The sequence below is a fragment of the Lynx canadensis genome, chromosome C1, assembly GCF_007474595.2.
Source record: "Lynx canadensis isolate LIC74 chromosome C1, mLynCan4.pri.v2, whole genome shotgun sequence".
NCBI classification, from domain to species: Eukaryota; Metazoa; Chordata; class Mammalia; order Carnivora; family Felidae; genus Lynx; species Lynx canadensis.
In genome coordinates, this window is record NC_044310.1 from 33,631,812 (window position 1) to 33,650,009 (window position 18,198).

An 18,198-nucleotide genomic window follows, 5' to 3' on the forward strand; every position below is an offset into this window, starting at 1 on the left:
ACAAAACTCTGGAGAGAGCCAGAGGAAGGAAAGATTGTTCATAGGCCACCCAAATGTCCTCAAGGCAGCCCTTTGGGACCACCTTTTCCATTTATATCCAGTTAGAACAGCTCAGTCACCATTCCACATCCTCAGGAAGTCCACACCCTCCTGTTTTTACTAGGACCCCTCCCATGGTTCACATCCTCAGGATCACCTCTCAACCTGAATTCTGCGGCTGCCGTCCTATCTCTCCACTCCACAGGTGTCATTTTCTCCCTTTGTTCCTAAAACACCATGAATTAAGGTTGTGTGTAGAGGACACTTTTGTTGAATGTTTTGAGGGTATTCTAGGGATTCTGAGCATTCGCAGAGTAGGGAATAAACTTCAGACTGAGTATTAGTCATCACTGTTCTGGAACTTTCCTCCGACAGTCCTTCGACTGCAAATCTCACTGGTGAGGCTCTCTTCTCCTCAGGTTGCCGTCCTTCACTTCCTAGCACTCTTCCTTTTTCTCTGGAGTTACCACAATATGCTCCAAAATTCCCACCAATTTCATATTCAGCAAATTTAGCTCTCTCACTCCCTCTTATCAAGGCCATGCCCAAAGGCTCACTCAGTTGTTCATAATCACAAAAGAGATGCAAGGCCTCTGGAAGGAATATGAATTTGCCTCTCTCTTTTTTAATTAGCCTTTCTCCTCTGTTACATATAGTTGGGGGATAAGAAAAGACTCCCAAGGAGTCATGACTTACGGTCAGTTCTTGAATCACAAAGAAAGTTCCAACAGGCTGAGAGATTGGAGGGTCCTTGTGTCTGGGGGAGCAAGGGACCAAAGCCCTGTGGTGGAAAGTGATTGGGTTTGGAAAATAGTGAAGAGAGCATTGTGGGGAAGAGATTCCAGGAAGGGGAAGATAAAAGGTACAAGGGCCTTTTATGTTCCAGCATCGAGAGAAGAGTCTTGATCCAAAGGACCCTGTGGAGCCATGAAAGGATTTTAAGCAGGGAAAGAATAAAAGCAAATTTGAGGTTCAGAAAAGGCACTGAATAAGGAGATTGGACCATTCATCAACTATCAGAATAGCAAATTTAAAACAACATCGACAAAAGTGTGGAGAAAATGCTCTGACAGTGGACAGTGCTCTGACCCACTGCTAGAACAATTGAACAAGTAGAACAATCATTTTGGAGAGAAGCTTGGTGATGCTGGGAAAGTGATGGAGAAATGGAGAATCCAGGGGCCTAGAGCTACCTATCCCAGACTGTCTCACTGGTGCTGGAAATCTTGGAAAAGGGGGATACAGGTATGGGATCATGAGAGCTATTTCTGTTCCCAGTTCACTATTCAGCGACATCATGTTAGCAGCTTGAAATTGGCCAAGGTGGAATATTTGCACCAAAAAAGCTGTAAATGCTACCAAACAGGGCTCCTTCCTGCCCCCAGAGAGTGGTTTAACAGCACCCTGCCGCGTGAGCCCAGCCTCATCCAGCAACCCCTTAAATTCTCTGAGCAATGGCTACACAGAGATCAAATCCAGGCTTTTGTAAGCTGGGGTTTTGGCTTTATATCCCAACAGAAAAGCCTAGGCCTGCTGACCAGGGCCGGACCTTGAGGAGCCTACTGGAACCCTTTGGCCAAAGAACAGGCAAACCTAAGCAGTCTCCTTTCACCCAGGACTCTTCTAGTTCCTGCTCGATATTCTAAAGAAGCAAAGGACTGGGGAAGGCACCGGTGATGCCTAATACTGAGTCTGAAGTTTACTCCCTACTCTGTGAAAGTTCAGCTGTGTGGAAACAGAGAAAAATGGACATGCGACAGGGACAGGTAGCTGGACCTCCTTTCATGCAGGAGCACAAAGCCCCCATCTCGATCCTCAGATAAAGTCCCTTGTCTTGCGGGTTCTACATCCTTAACCACTGCCTCACTGGAGAGGTCACAGACACAGTAAGGCTTGGATGCTGGAGTGAAGGAAGAATGAAGATTTGAGGACAACTTTCAGGTTCCAGGCTTAGATGCCAGGAGCCTAGGGTGAGATGCAGAACATAGGAAGGGAAAATCCAAAAGGGTGTATGGGAGTTAGAGATATTTGCATTTGGGACTTGGTGAGTTTACGTGAAGTGCCTATGGTACAACAAACAGAGGCATCCAATAAGTAACTGAGAATTCAAAGTTCAAGAGAGTGGTACAGTCTTGGGAGTAATTGGTCTGTAGATGGAATCGAAGCCATGAGATCACTCAGGGAAATAAAGGGCAAAGCAAGGACACCTGGGAAACAACAACATTTAAGAGAAAGAGTAAAGAAAGGAAGAAACTGGGAGAGAATGTTCCAGGGGTAGGAGGAAACCAGGAGAATGTGGTACATTGTAGAAGGCAAGGAAGGAGGAGAATATCAAATGTTGCAGAAAGGTTGAGTGTGATAAGAATTGAGAGGAGAGACACAATGAGGTTATTGTGGCTGGTTGAGAGTGAAGACAGTGGTAGGAGATAAGATTTAAGTAAGCTTGCCCACGTCAAGCAGGACCTTGTATGCTGCTAGAAGGTGTTTGGATGTTATCCTAAGCACAGTTGGAAATCATCAGAGGGTTTAAGCAGGGGAATGAAGAAGTTTGAATTGCATTTTAAACATCTCTCTCTGTCATGTGGAGGACTGGAGGACGGACGGCCCCCAGGTAAGAGGGAAGGCGGTAGGAAGTTACCGCAGTAGTCCAGGCTTGGACTAGCATGGTGGGAAGTGGTAACTAGTGTTCAGATTCACGGTACGTTTTGAAAGAATATTGAATAGGACTTACTAGTGAACTGAATGTAGGGTAAGAGAAAGATAGGAATCAAGGAGTATTGGGGTTTTTGGGTTTGGTCAATTGAGTAGACGGTGGTGCCATTTATAGAGGTGGGTAAGACTAGAGGAAAAAGAAACAAAATCACAGGCTTAGGGGTGGGAACCAGAATCAAGAGTTTTATTTTGGCCAACTTAAGTATAAGATGCCCATTAGACACACAAGTAGAGATGCCAGGTAGGTAGTTGGCAATCCAACCTGGGGCCCAGAGGAAGTCACAGCTGGAAATACTACTTTTGAAGTCATCGGCATATACATAGCATCAAAGCATTGGGACCCTGTGAACATGAAAGATGTGTTTCCCCTCTCACTTGACCTAGAGGTTGGGTGGCCCTTGACTGGGGGCTGGGGAGGCATCCGAAGTCATCCCCATTGGACAGAGGAAGCTGGTCCTTGTAACCTGAGAGCTGGACAGGAACCAGAACAAACCTGGCCTCAGGGACTTCTTGCAGAGAAACAGTGCCAGAGAAACTAAGCCCTCACAGGAGGGCTAAAGGATTTCCATTTACTCCCTCCAACCCCCCATCCTGCCCCTCCCATCTCTCTATAAGTAACATTAATTCAGGAGGAGGAGAGAAAGGTGATATTGAGGCCACTTAGCCTGCAGAGCCAGCAATGGTAGCCCCAGAGGGGCTAAATATGGGAGTTAATGTGACCTGCACTCCCCTCTACCCCTGCAAGAGTCGAAGCTCCTGAGAGGTGGCATAAAAGCCACCCATAGTTAGAGCAGTCCCTGCCTGGGCTTTGGACAAGGCATCATACCTACTCTCTTGCTACTGATGTGAAGAAGATAATCACAAGCTGAGCCACTGATACCAGTGCTTCTCAAACTTAAATATGTATTTGAATCATCTGGGGATTTCGGTAAAGTGCAGACTCTGTTTTAGTAGGTCCAGGGTGCGGCCTAAGATCCCACATATCTAACAAGCCCCCAGGTAATGCTGTTGCTGCTGGTCTACAGACCATACTTTGAGTAGCAAAGGACTAGAGGCAGCAGTGGAGACTACACACAATGGAGGGTGCACATCCAGTTTCAGGGAGAATGTGTGCACAAAGTTACAGAACCCATTAAAGTGGAAATAGCCACCATTTTGTTATGGTTGTGAGGCAGTCATTTCCCGGTGGATTTACACCTTCCAGTAGCGTGGTGTGGTCGTTAAGCACTTGGATTCTGAAGCTTGACCTCCTGAGCTCTACCTCTCAGTAGGTCTGTGATCTTGGGCAAATCTTTTAACTTCCCTGCATCTCAGTTTCCTCATCTCTATAATGGAAATAAGACTATTGTGAGGATGAGCTGAGTCGATAGATATAAAGTCCTTAGCACGTAACAGCATAGTAAGTGCTCAGTAAATGTTGCTATTCTTGTTGATAATACGCCCTTCTATAACAGTTGACATAGAAACACACAGAGGCTTAGTCTCCTCCTGGTACACAGTCAAAAATGTAACCCCCATCTCCCTCCCAAAAGGCCTGTATCTTCTCTTTCAAATTCCTCCTACCCTCCTGCCCACTCCCACTCTCCCTCCCCTGGCCCTTGGCCCCAGTGTGGTCTGGATGGGCCCCACAGGGGCAGGGACAGGGACAGGACGTGGGGCTGTATCTGACAGGAACCTGAGGGGCTGGCCCGGGAGGGGATTGGGGCCCGGCTTCCTGAGAGGAGGATGGGCTAAGGCAGGCACACAGTGCCGGAGAAGATGCCCTCCTGGGCCCTCCTGGTGGTCACCTCCTGCCTCCTCCTGGCCCCCCAAAACCTGGCACAAGTCAGCAGCCAAGGTGAGGTGTGTGGAGGGTGGAGACCACTTGTACCCAGGAAGAGGGAGCCCTGGGAGGGGTGCAAGGTAGGAGGCTCCCACTAGTCCCCTACCCTTGCCCATAAACATGCCTGGGAGGACCCAGGGCCCAACTCACCAGCTGTTCCTCAGATACCTCCTTGCTGGCCTCGGATTCAGAGCCCCTGAAATGTTTCTCTCAAACCTTTGAGGACCTCACTTGCTTCTGGGATGAGGAAGAAGCAGCACCCAATGGAACATACCAGCTGCTGTATGCTTATCCAGGGTATGTGCTGGGCTATGCCACACTCCTCTGTATCTGTCCTGTACTTACCTCAGCTGAACCCAGCCCCTGTACCTTCCCTGCCTTTGGCCCTATAAGGGGACATGACCTCAGTAGCTACTTAAAGAACAGATGTGCTTTGGATATCACCAGTTCAGCCCCTGCATAACCCCCAATCCCACTTATCCCAGGCACTGAGAACAAAAATGACAGTAATGGAAATAGAAGTTGGGCTTGGGCCCAGACTTGGGTCCTCAGAGCCTGTCATGGTGGCAATGTAGGTAGAACAGACTTCTCCTACTCCCACAGGGAGAAGCCCCGTGTCTGCCCTCTTAGTTTTGAGAATGTGCTGCCCTTTGGAACTCGATATGTGTGCCAGTTTCCAGCCCAGGATGAAGTTCGCCTCTTCTTTCCACTGCACCTCTGGGTGAAGAACATGTTTCTGAACCAGACTGTGACCCAGCGGGTGCTCTTTGTGGATAGTGTGGGTAAGGGCCATCCTCCTGTCACCCTGGCCCCTCTATTTGATGCCCTCATCCAGCTCCTAGGATCAGACTGGTCTGTGCTCTCTTTGGGCAACATGGATGCCCTTCATTACCAGATGCTAGAGGCACCTCAAGATCCCCTTATCATTCTTTCCAGACTTGGCATCCAAAACTAGACTTCATTTCACACCAGAGACAACCTGTGCCCCACCCCCCATCATTAACCTATTCATCTACTCATTCAACAGTTACAGACTACCTACTATGTGCCAGGCACTGTGCTAGGTGACAAGGATACAGAAACGAAGAGATCCCTGCTCTTGAGGAGCACTGAGTCTAACAAACCTGAAAAGAGGCCACTGTTCTAGTGATGAAAGGAGAAAGGATAAGGAGTTTCCTTGCCCTGGCTTCCAGGAGAGCAATGGTCTGTGATCCTCTAGAACCCAGGGGCTGCCTGCAATCCAGCTTCCAGCTCCTCCCTCTACAGTCCATGGGTTGAACCATAGACTGTGGCACTCAGAGAGTTCTGATGTACCCTGTCTTGCCCTCAGGCCTGCCAGCTCCCCCAAATATCATTAAGGCTGTGGGCGGGAGCCAACCAGGGGAACTTCAGATCAGCTGGGAGACCCCAGCTCCCGAAATCAGTGCTTTCCTGAGGCACGAACTCCGCTATGGCCCCAAGGATCCCAGGAATTCCAGTGCTCTCACAGTCATGCAGCTGCTGCCCACAGAAACCTGCTGTCCAGCTCTGCAGAGACTAAACCCAGCCCCAGCTCTGCACCAGCCTCCGTGTGCTCAGCCCATGATGCCCCAACAGGATCGACCAGAGCAGACCTCCCCAACTAGAGAAGTATCCTGGCCTTCTTCTGCCCTACCTCCTATCTCCTACCCCTAATTTTGCCCCAAGAAAGGACAGGCTGTACTTCAGGGATTCCAGATTGGGTCGGTCTTTGGGGAGTTAGCATGGGCGTGGGAACCATGTCTATTTAGGAATCTCCCACTTTGGGTCATTCATACCAACAAAATTGAGTGTTTCAGGCCTTTGAGGTCACGGGGCTTTCCCTAAAAGTTCTGAACACCACTTGAAACCCACCTACCTGGCCCCTAGTCTGTGTGCATATCTATCCAGTGGGGAACTGGGCATCTCTCCACAGGTACAGTGTGGGGCTTCAAATGTAAGAGATGGAGGCTGTCTTGGTTGAGAGGCAGACCTAGATTCTGAGGCTGGGATTCTTCTCCCAAGGCTTCATCTCTGACAGTGATGAGTGGAAGCTGCCTCATCTCAGGGCTCCAGCCTGGCAAATCCTACAAGCTCCAGCTGCGCAGCCAACCTGACGGGGTCTCCCTCCATGGCTCCTGGGGATCCTGGTCCCTCCCCGCAACTGTGGACCTGCCTGGAGATGCAGGTGAGTCGACAAAAGAATGGGAAGATGGGGAGGAGATGGAAAAGATCTCTAGAGAGGCCTGGACTGGAAATGGAAGCTCTGAGAGCCATGGTCCTTCCTGATGACCTCAAACTTGCCACTGGACAGAGTGTACTGTACTCAGGGAGAGAACAATGAATGAAAGTAAATATTCCAAGTTATGTGTGAAGATGATCTGGATGCTCTGTAGAGCGGGAATGTGGTGGCCCTGATGGGACTTCCTTCTGTTAACTTAGTGGAGATTGGACTGCAGTGCTTTACCTTGAACCTGAAGAATGTTACCTGTCAGTGGCAGCAACAGAACCACACTAGCTCCCAAGGCTTCTTCTACCACAGCAGGGCGCGGTGCTGTCCCGGAAACAGGTGAGAGCTGAACTGCTGATTGAGCTTGAGGTAGTGAGAGAGAGACAATCACACAGAGAGAGATTGTTCGTGGTTCTCTTCACTCCCCTCCTTTATCCCAAAGCCAACTGGCCTCCACGCCCTAATCCTCGGATAGATACTTTACCTTCTTAATCTCCCTCCATCCCCACTGGAATGCCTTGGTTTCGTTCAGATTTAATCATGTCACCTGGACCACTGCAACTGCCTATTTTCTCATTCACCTGCAATTTACCCCTCATGCTGCTGACAGAGTGACCTTTGTTAAACTCCTACTCAAATAGGAGTTTAACAAACTCCTTTGAGTTGGTCTCCCCTACTCAAATAGGTACTGCAGCCCTCCATTATCTATCAAATCCAATCAAAACCTCGCCTTCAAGAATTACCACCAGGCAGGGGCGCCTGGGTGGCGCAGTTGGTTAAGCGTCCAACTTCAGCCAGGTCACGATCTCGCGGTGCGTGAGTTCGAGCCCCGCGTCAGGCTCTGGGCTGATGGCTCAGAGCCTGGAGCCTGTTTCTGATTCTGTGTCTCCCTCTCTCTCTGCCCATCCCCTGTTCATGCTCTGTCTCTCTCTGTCCCAAAAATAAAAATAAACGTTGAAAAAAAAATTTAAAAAAAAAAAAAAAAAAGAATTACCACCAGGCACCTCACTGATCTGTCACTCCTCCCATATCCAATCTAAAACCATGTCTTATTGATTTTACCTATTAAATATCTCTAGAACCTGCCTGCTTTTCATCACTGCCATTCCCCTAGCTCACTTGGGCTACCAGGAAGACTTATTAACTGGGCACCTCTTGAATCCTCCAAATCATTCTCCACATAGGAACTGCAGTGATTTTTTTTTTTTTTTTTAGAGAGAGAGAGAGAGCTGGAACAAGTGAGCAGAGGAGGGGGGCAGAGGGAGAGAGAGAATCTTAAACAGGCTCCTGAGCTAAAATCAAGAGTTGATCAGACATTCAACTAACTGAGCCACTCAGATGCCCCTGGAGTGATCTTTTAAAGTGCAAACATGAATATAACACTCTTGGCTTTGAAGTCTTCAATAGCTTCCCACTAATCTTCGGGAAGGAAGGAAGGAAGGAAGGAAGGAAGGAAGGAAGGAAGGAAGGAAGGCAGGCAGGCAGGCAGGAAGGCAGGAAGGAAGGAAGGAAGAACCCTATTGTGGCCTTATAAAGTACCGAAAGACTTAGCCCCTACCTATGCCTTCAGCTTCACCTTACATTATGCTGTCTTTTCCTCTCTGACTCTTTGGTCCCCTGCTATCTGCCCTAGTCTCTCCTGCCTCTGGGTCTTTGCACTTGCTATCTACCCAGCCCTCCTGTCTTAACTTCTACTTACCCTTCAATTTTCAACTCAAATGTCACCTCCTCAGGGAACCCTCCCCTGATCCTCCCCATTGGGTCCAATTATACATACTTATTGTACCATACACCTCTCCTTCTTAAGTACTTATCATAGTTACAATTTTACATTTATACTTTATGGAGTTATTTGACCGATAATATCACTCTTTCTCAGAACTCCAACTGAGAAAGGCTGATCTTGACTATACATGATCCCTAAGGGCAAAGTCAATGTCTGCTTTTACTCACCAATGTATTCTCACCTACCACAGTGCCTGGAACATAGAGGGTACTCAATAAACAAATGTTAAATTAATGAATACTGAAAATAACCACCATTAACAGCTTTAATGAATTCTTCCAGTTTTTCTATGTACTTAAACATGTCTATACACAACATTTAATTTTCAATATAAGTTGGATCCCATTATATTTGTGGTTTGCTAACTTACTTTCTTTACTTAAAAATATGTCTTGGAGGGGCGCCTGGGTGGCTCAGTTGGTTAAACATCCAACTTCAGCTCAGGTCACGATCTCACAATTCATGAGTTCGAGCCCCACATTGGGCTCTGTGCTGACAGCGCAGAGCCTGCTTGGGATTCTCTCTCTCTCTCTCTCTCTCTCTCTCTCTCTCTCTCTCTCTTTCTGCCCCTCCCTCGCTCATGCTGTGTGTGTGTCTCTCTCTCAAAGATGAATAAACATTAAAAAAAAATTTAATATGTCTTGGAGCCCATTACAAAAAGATGTAACTCATTCTTTTAAATAACTGCACAGATTTCCATAGTCTAGAAGTGCCATGAATGGATTAAAGAGGAGCAAAACTGAAATCATCATTTCTTCTACCAAAAGCTGCTCCTCCTTCTTTGTCCTCCACCCTACCATCAACTTGGTTTTTCAGGCCTGAAACATGGGAATCACTCTGGACTTCTGCCATTTCCCCACCCTCCAGATGCAATCAGAAATGGTCTTATCATTTCTACCTCTTCAGTATCCCCTCAATCCATATATTTTACTCCACCCCCATTGTCACAACCCCAGTTCAGGTCCTCATCACCTCATACATGGAAACCATAAAAGTGTCCTAATAGATTTCCCTGCTTCTAGTCTGCCCTCACGAATTCTTTCCTATGACCTGCAGTTACAGTGATCTTCCCAAAGTACAATGCTAATTATGACAATTTTTCAGTTTAAAAGTCTTAAATGTCTCCATAATCACTGTAAGATTAAGCTCAAGCTCCTTACAAAGGTCATAAGGCCATCTATGACCTTAGTCTGCCCTCTCCCATTTACCACTCGCCACCAGGCCCTCTAAGCTAAGAGCATTCTGCACACTTCTAATTTCCCCCAAAGCACTGTATCTCTTATCTGTGCACAAGCATGTGCCTGGTACGTCTCTTTGTCCCCTCTGCCTATCCTATTTATGGTCCAAGATGCAGTCTAAGCACTGCCTTGTCCAGGAAGTATTCTCTGACCCTCCCTGTCTGGGTTAGATTATCCTCCTTGATATGCCCCCCCAACCAGCCAGTGCACACCACAGAAAAATACCAACTGTCTGTTTTTCTGCCTCTTCCACTGGAATGAGAGCTCCTTGATTATTCCTCTATGTATTCATAGTGCCCAGCACAGTGCCTGGCACATGGTATCAATTATTTGTTGAATAAAGAAGTAAACATATAAATATATTAATAAATAATTTTAGTAACAGCTAGCCATTTAGGCATTATAATCAGGAAGGAGACACGATTCACTTGTGCAATAAACAGTTATTGAGGGTGACTATGTGGCAGGCATTGGAATAGAGTAACAAATGAAACAGAAGTTTCCACAATGTTGGGGTTTACATTTTAGTCAGGGGGAAAGGAAGGAGTGACAAAGAAGTAAAGAAATCAAGAAACAAGGTTATATGGTAGAGACTAAGTGTGGTGGGGGGTGGGTGCTAATCTAGACTTTATGGTCTAGAGAACCTAGAGACCACACTTAAGTGGCAAAAAAGAATGAGTCACATGAAGACCTAGAGTCAGAGCAACCCAGGGCAAGGTGAAGTGCAAAGGCAGTACATGTGGCATATCCATAGCACAGAAAGAAGGCCCATGTGGATGAAGGGTGGTAAACGGGTGTGAGAGTTATAGGAGAATGGCCAGGTAGGAAAGAGTTAAATCATATAGGGCCCTGTGGTCCCCGGTATGGAGTTTGGATTCAAGGTGGGACAGAGAGCCATTGAAGGATTTTAAGCAGAAGAGTGACATGATGTGATTTTCATTTTAAAAAGATAGATTTCTCTGTGAAATTATAAAGAAGTACAGACAGAAGCAGAGTCACCAGTTAGAACTTTGCCTTAATCCAGGCAGGAGACAGAGGTAGTTCATCTCACGTGGCAGTGTTAAAGATTTCAGTAAGTGGACAGATTTGTGATATATGCAGGACATTAGCAGATCAACACTTGGGAAGGAAATTCTGGTAGCTATGTGGAGAACAAACTGAAAGGAGTGGACAATGGAGGCAGTAAAGCCAGTTGGGGAGGATGTTGTAATAATGTTATAGTAAACTAATATATAGAGGTGACTAACAGAGCTGCTGTACAACAGATTAAAAACATAAGTATGTTTCCACCAGACAGATGAAGTCTCTTTGAAACAATCCAGTGAAGTAGGTGTTATTAATCCATTTTATCGATGAAGAAATGGAAGCAGAGATCAATCAAACAATCTACCAGAGTTGTATACCAATAAGCCAAGACATGAACTCTATAGCTCATGCTATTTTCATGTATCATCTAGCTCTTTCCCTAAGAGTTAGAGGCTGGACACCAAAGTAAAATTCAGAAAACATAACACCATGGCAGGAAGACAGAGAGAAAGGTCTGGAAGCTGAGGGAGGAGTCACATTATGGTCCCTACAGGCCATATCCCCTGTGGGATGGGAATTATCAGGATTAGTCTCTGATGCAGGCCTGATTCAATAACTCTATGGGGATGATTCTTAGGGACCCCATCTGGGAGAAGTGTGAAGAGGAGAAAAATCCAGGATTACAGCCCTCCCAGTTCTCTCGCTGCCACTTCAAGTCACGAAATGACAGTGTTATTCACATCCTTGTGGAGGTGACCACAGCCCAGGGTGCTGTTCACAGTTACTTGGGCTCCCCTTTCTGGATCCGCCAGGCTGGTAAGAACTTTCTTCCCTTCTCCTCCCACATAGTTCCTGCCCCAACCACTCCTGACCCCTTGCCCAGCATCACCAGTTCTGGTACTTCTGACCCATGGCCCTGGTGGCATGATATCTCATGCACAGAAGGGCTTAGGCCAGTCCCTGCTGGCATCTCTGTAGTGCTCATCCCCACTCCAAACTTGCACTGGAGGGAGGTCTCCAGCGGGCAGCTGGAATTGGAATGGCAACACCCATCATCGTGGGGAGCCCGAGAGACCTGCTATCAGCTCCGATACACAGGAGAAGGCCATCAAGACTGGAAGGTACGATCGAGGGGAAAATGCCCACAGACGTCACTACACACGGTGTTCCTGAGTTTTATTGGATCTGTTATCAAGAGTGAAGGTGTCCATGTATCTATGTCTGGGTTTGTAGATCTATGTTTATCTGATTCAACTGGTATCTTAATCTCTCTTTGACATTTGACACTGTTGACTACTGCCATTTAAAATTTTGCCTTCCCTTTGCCTTTGGGATCAGTTTCTCCGGATTCTCATACTATTTCTCTGGCTGAGCCATCTCACTCTTTCCTACTTTCATTCTCATTAACCACACGTATATACAACTTCTTACCAGACAGCTCTACATAAAAGCCCCCAGGGGCATTTCAGACCCAGTATATCCAAAACTAAACTCATCTTCCTCCCCAAGCTTATTTTACCTTTTTATTGAGGTATAAGTTACATTCAGTAAAGTACACAGATCTTAAATATACGATTAATTTGTACATGTATACACCCAGGTAACTATTACCCAGATCAAGATAAAGGTTATTTCTAGCATCCCAGAAGTTCCTTGTGCCCCTTACAGTCACACACCCCCCCAAGGCAACTACTATTTTGACACCACTACTATTTTGATAAGTTTTCGCTGTTGTTGAACTTAACAAAATGGAACCATACAGTATTTCATCCTCAAACTTACTTCTCTGTTCCCTATCTGACAATGGCACTACCCCTTACCCAGTTGTCCAAGCCTGGAGTCATACTGGACTCTTCTTCCTTTTCCCTTGTCCCTTCCCTCCATTTATCAACAAGTAAGTTGAGTTTATTGTACCGACAGTCCTCACATCCCTAGTACCACTGCCTTCGCCTCATCTTTGACCACCCAGCCTGGCCCTCCATGCTCTTAGCACACAGAACTACTCTGTAACCCCCAACCAAGCAACTCAGGCAGCCTGACATGCTTCTTCATGTTCCCATAGTCCCCTACTTATATCATCATTATAGCACTAATTACTTGTAATAATTTACTGGTTTGCATGTCTTCCTCATCAGACTTGTGAGAAACCATGTTTCATTCATCCTTTTCCCCAGTGCCCAGCCCAGCACTTGGCATATCACCAGCAGTTCCTAAGTGTTCGCCACATGATTGCTAGTCTCCCTGCCTGTCCACACGACGCTTGTTCTCTCTGTTTGGAATCTGTCCTTGTGCCCCCAGCACCTAGCATCCGCTCCTGGATGCGTGTTACTTGTGAACAATCTGTGTGGCCCTGAGTATCTGAATGTGCCCGGGGTTTCCATCGCCCGACCTGGACCCTGGTGAGCACCTCTGGCGGGATGTCCGCGTGTCCTGGTCAGTGTGTGTATGCTCTGGGGTCAGGATGAGTAGTTAGTTCTCCGTGCAACGAGGTCTGTGTGCCAGCGTGTGTGTCGGGGCGCGTCTAAGGCCTGGCGTGCCTGGGGAGGGCGAGACCGCTGTCAGGGAGAGGCTCTCCGCCAGGATGCATGTTTTCTGTCAAGGAGGCTCGTTGAGGGGAGGGAGGGAGATCCCCGAAGATTCAAAGCTGTACGCTTCTGGCCAAAAGGATGCCAGGCTCTCGCGGCCGCGACGCCGGCAGGCCACCGTCCGGAGCCTGCCCACCGGCTCGTTCCCCCTCCGCGCAGGTGCTGGAGCCGCCTCTCGGCGCCCGGGGAGAGACCCTGGAGCTGCGCCCGCGCTCCCGCTACCGCTTACAGCTCCGCGCCAGGCTCCACGGCCCCACCTACCAAGGCCCCTGGAGCGCCTGGTCAGATCCAGTGAGCGTAGACACTGCCTCCGAGACTGGTGAGGGCCCGGCCGGGGCAAGGCGCTCTGCGTCTGCGCGACTGGAGGGGTGCCGGCGCAGCGAGGGGCGGGCCGTGAGGGGCGGGGCCGGGGCGGGGTCTGGCCGGCCTGGGGGCGGGGCTCCAGCCTGGGGCGGCAGAGGTCTGACTGGTTTCGTCCCTTAGCCTGGATCTCCTTGGTGACCGCTCTGCTCGTGGTGCTGGGCCTCAGCACCCTCCTGGGCCTGCTGCTGCTGAGGTGGCAGTTTCCTGCGCACTACAGGTACCGCCCCGGTCACGCGGGAGACGGGACCGTGGTCCGGGTGGGGGCAGAAGCCTCTAAACAAGCATCCCAGGGTTTCTCAATGACACCCGCCCTCCCGAGGACCGCAGGGCCACACCTGTGGCTTCAGCCACCTCCTGCACGTCTCCCCTGGGAGTCGCACCGCCTGCTTACACTCTAACATGCCCGCTATCCTGGACACCTCAAACAACCCCACCTCCTGGCTCCTCATCTCAGCAACCAGGCTTCTGTCTGTCCACCCATCGCTCAGACCAGAACACTGGACACCTCCCTCCCCTTTATCTAGTCTGGCCTGGTCTGGTCATTCCACCTCCTAAACCTCCCTCAAATAGTGGCCCCCTTTTTCTAGCCCTACAGACACTACCGGGCTCACTGAAACAGAACCTCTTCTCCCTCCAATCTAGCCTCACACAGCCACCCAAATAGTCTCTTTAAAATGCACACATGGATTGGCTACTCCCCTCCTTAAGTCTCATGACTAGCTCCCCAGGATAGAGTCCAGACTCTGGAATGACAAGCAAGGCTCTGTAAAATCGGGCCCCTGCCAGAATTTGCACCCCCTCACCCCCACACTGTGCTTCAGCCTTGCCAAACTGTTGGTGATTTCCTCCACAAATCAAGTGGTTTTACTTCTCAGTGCAGGGAATATGATGTCCCCTCTGCCAGGAATACCCTCCCTGGATGACTAATACCCTTTTATCTTTAAATAAACTTTCTCCACCAACTCCTAGAAAACTTTCCTAACCCTCGCCTCTTGGCTACTCTCTTTGTGCCCAGTACAGACTTCTATCACAGTACCAGTAGCATTTTACGGTATTAATTTCTTTATATGTCTTCCCTCTACCTTACTTGGGCATCTTTAAATCCTCAGCACAAAGCCTGCCAAATAGCACATCCTTAAGTAAATATTATTAATGACTTGTTTATATGGGAAGACTAAGGCTGAGAAGAAATGCCATTGGAAGTTATAAACAACTAAAGGTAGAGAAAACAAACAAAAACATTAGGATAGCATCCTTACGCTTCAGTCCTTCCATTGGTAACATCCCTCAGTTCTTGAAGGCCTAGCTCAAAAGACAAGTCCTCCAAGCAGCCTCTTTTGGTGACCCTAGGCTAGGTTAGATGTCCCTCCTCTGTGCTCCCATCTCTCCTTGAACATACAAGTCTTTCTTTGCATTTTTAATCCATTCATATGTATGAGCAGACCAGATTGTAGTCTCTATGCAGGTAATCAGATCCAACAAAAAAATTGGGGGAGAGGAGGAAGGTGATGCTGCTGAACCAGGCATACTCAGTTCCTTGTCCCCGGTTTGCCAGATAAATCACTCCTCCCCTTGGAGAGATACGAATGAGGTAGCAAAAGAAGCCTGAAATGTTCAGCTAAAGTCTTTCCAGGTGGAAATATGAGCCGGAAGAATTGGAGGTTCCCCCAACATACCTTAATCCGTACTCTTCCCAGAGAGACCACCTTCCCCAGTGACTTAGTAATAAACCCCCCTGGTTCTCTTCATTCACCCATTCAACTAATTTTTTGAGCACCTACTCTGGGCCAGATAGTGTTCTATACCCTGGAGGACTGAGCAAATAGACAAACTCTTTGTGCTCATGGAGTTTATATTCTAGTGGAGTGAGACAGACACCCCCCCCCGGCAAAATGTGTAATAATATAATACATATACAATAAGTGCTATAAAGAAAAATAAAGCAGAGCAGGACATAGGGATGGGGAAGGGAGGTGATAGTATTTTAGACATGGCAGTCAGAGAAGGCCTCTCTGACAGGATGACATTTGAGCAGAGACCCAAATGAAATGAGGAAACAAATCAAGAGGCAGAGAAAATGGCAAGTACAAAGGCGCTGAAGCAGGGGTGTTTGAGGATACTCAAACCCCTTTTTTGAAACTCCCCACCACTGACTGCCCTTCCCTCCATTTCACCTATGCTACTCTACCTTCCTTTATTGCCTTGACTACACTCTTACCTCTCCAAGCCTTACTCCCTGATCTCAGCTGCACGCCCACCTCAGTGGTCTCCTCCTCCCTCCTAATTCACTCCTGTAACTCAGTCTCCTTCTCTTCCTTCTCCCCAAGGAGTCTGAAGCATGCCCTGTGGCCCTCACTTCCAGACCTGCACCGGGTACTAGCCCAGTACCTTAGGGATACTGCAGCACTGAGTCCAGTGAGTGCATTCCCTTCCACCCTCCCCACCACCAGCCCTGCCTGGACCCGGACCCTTTCCCCACGTATGCTTTTCCAAGACCCCTGCCCACCAGCATACCATCCCTAAGCTCTACCCCCAGCCTAACCCTCCTTCCTGCACAATCCAGGTCTTCCTCCCACAGGACCTGCTCTAATCTGGACTCCTTCCCCCCCCCCACCCCGCCCATCTCTCCCAGCCCAAGACTGCAGTCTCAGATGCCTGTGAGGAAGTGGAACCCAGCCCCCTTGAAATTCTACCCAAGTCCTCAGAGAAGACTCCCGTGGCCCTGTGTTCCTCCCAGGCCCAGATGGACTACCGAAGACTGCCTCCTTCTTGCCTGGGGACCATGCCTCTGTCTGTGTGCCCACCAATGGCTGAGATGGGGTCTTATTGTACCACTCACATTGCCAACCATTCCTACTTACCTCTAAGCTGCTGGCAGGCCCCTCTCTCCCAGTACCCTGGACAGATCCAAACCCACCAGACCTCTTTTCCCAACCTCCCTACCCACTCCAACCCCACAACACAAACTTCTCAGACCTCACGTCCATCCCCCTCTGTCTGTCCTCATAGTTGGGCTCCACGACACTGACCACTGATGACGACCTTTGGTACTGCTGCTGACATAAAGCCAGGACCCTCGCTTCTCACGCCAGGCTCATTTGACCAAGCTGCTCTAACTTTCACCTGTTTTCTCTCTCCTCTCTAATGCTGGACTCCTTGAAAAGACATCTCCACATCCCCACTTCCCATTTGCTCTTCAGACTAGTTAGTTCCCCTACTTTGCTAAGGAAACTACCCTGGCAGAGTTCACTTCAAACCATGAAATTGCAAGATCAACTACGATCTTATCAGTCCTCAATTTATTTGATCTCTCTGTGGCATCTGTCATGGTAGCTACTCATTTCCTCTTTAAATTCTCTCCTACCTTGACTTCCATAATATTGCCATCGCTCCTGGCTCTGAGTATTGGAGTAGTGAAAGCATAAACTCTGGAATCAGAACTGGGTTCAATTCCTCTCTTACCCACTTGTTAGCTGTGTGACCTTGGGCACATAACTTAAAGTCTTTGAGCCTTGGTTTCTTGTTTATTAAAATAGGGATAATGACAGAACCTCACAGACTTGTGAAGAGAATTGAGATAATCCAAACACAGCACAATGCCTAGGACATAGTAAGTGTTTAATATATCTGAACTATTGTAATTATTCCTCCTATTATTCTCTTATCCAGGCATGTTTTCCACCCCTTAATTATTATAGTTCTTCAAGAGTCTATTGACTTTCCTATAAGCTGATCATTCCAAAGTTCTTATCTGCAGCCCTGACTTCTACTACAGTACCTGTGATGCTTTATGCAAGTGACTGTTTACATGTTTGTCTCCCACTACTAGATTGTGAGCTCCTTGAAGGCAAGCAATGTGATTTATTTGTCTTTTCCCCCCAGCACCTAGAGCAGTGCTTGGCGCATGGGAGTAGGCCTTCAATAAATGTTTTCTAAATGAAGAAAATCTTTCTGGACAATGCCCCCTTAACCTCATGCCAAGCTCCCTCATTCTCTAGGCCATTCATTTTCAGCAGTAAATGTGCTTAGGCCATTCTGTTTATAGATTCCCCTGACTCATTCAAATTCACAAATAAATGGTATTTTTTGCTGGCTCCAAACATACCCACTGTATTAGTCAGGGTCTTGGCAGAAAGAGCACACTCGAACTGGGCATCTTGATGAGTTTAATAAAGGCCATAGTTATAAAGATAAGGCAGGATTTAGGAAAACCATCAAGGACTAGTGCAGCACCTGAGCCCTAGCAATAACTGGGAGCTGGTACCACCCCTAGGCATCAAGGGGTAAGGGGGGAGTGTGGTTACCAGATAGTGAGAGAGTAGCTCTAAGAGAGGGCTGCCTGACAGGAGCAGTGACCTTTGGTAGAAAGATACAACCAACCTGTAGGGACATGGCAGGGA

At 48.0% G+C, this 18,198-nt stretch overlaps 1 protein-coding gene across 1 annotated transcript; it reads left to right on the forward strand.

Annotated features, from left to right (window-relative positions):
• The first annotated feature begins 4,460 nt into the window (after window positions 1–4,460).
• Window positions 4,461–17,898, forward strand: MPL (MPL proto-oncogene, thrombopoietin receptor). The gene is made up of 12 exons (XM_030325457.1): window positions 4,461–4,588; window positions 4,738–4,870; window positions 5,177–5,355; window positions 5,904–6,202; window positions 6,596–6,758; window positions 7,013–7,139; window positions 11,488–11,666; window positions 11,829–11,971; window positions 13,595–13,754; window positions 13,919–14,015; window positions 16,126–16,213; window positions 16,431–17,898. Exons 1-12 carry the CDS (start codon window positions 4,510–4,512, stop codon window positions 16,824–16,826), a joined length of 2,043 nt encoding a protein of 680 aa, XP_030181317.1. The 5' UTR covers window positions 4,461–4,509; the 3' UTR covers window positions 16,827–17,898.
• Window positions 17,899–18,198: the final 300 nt, after the last annotated feature.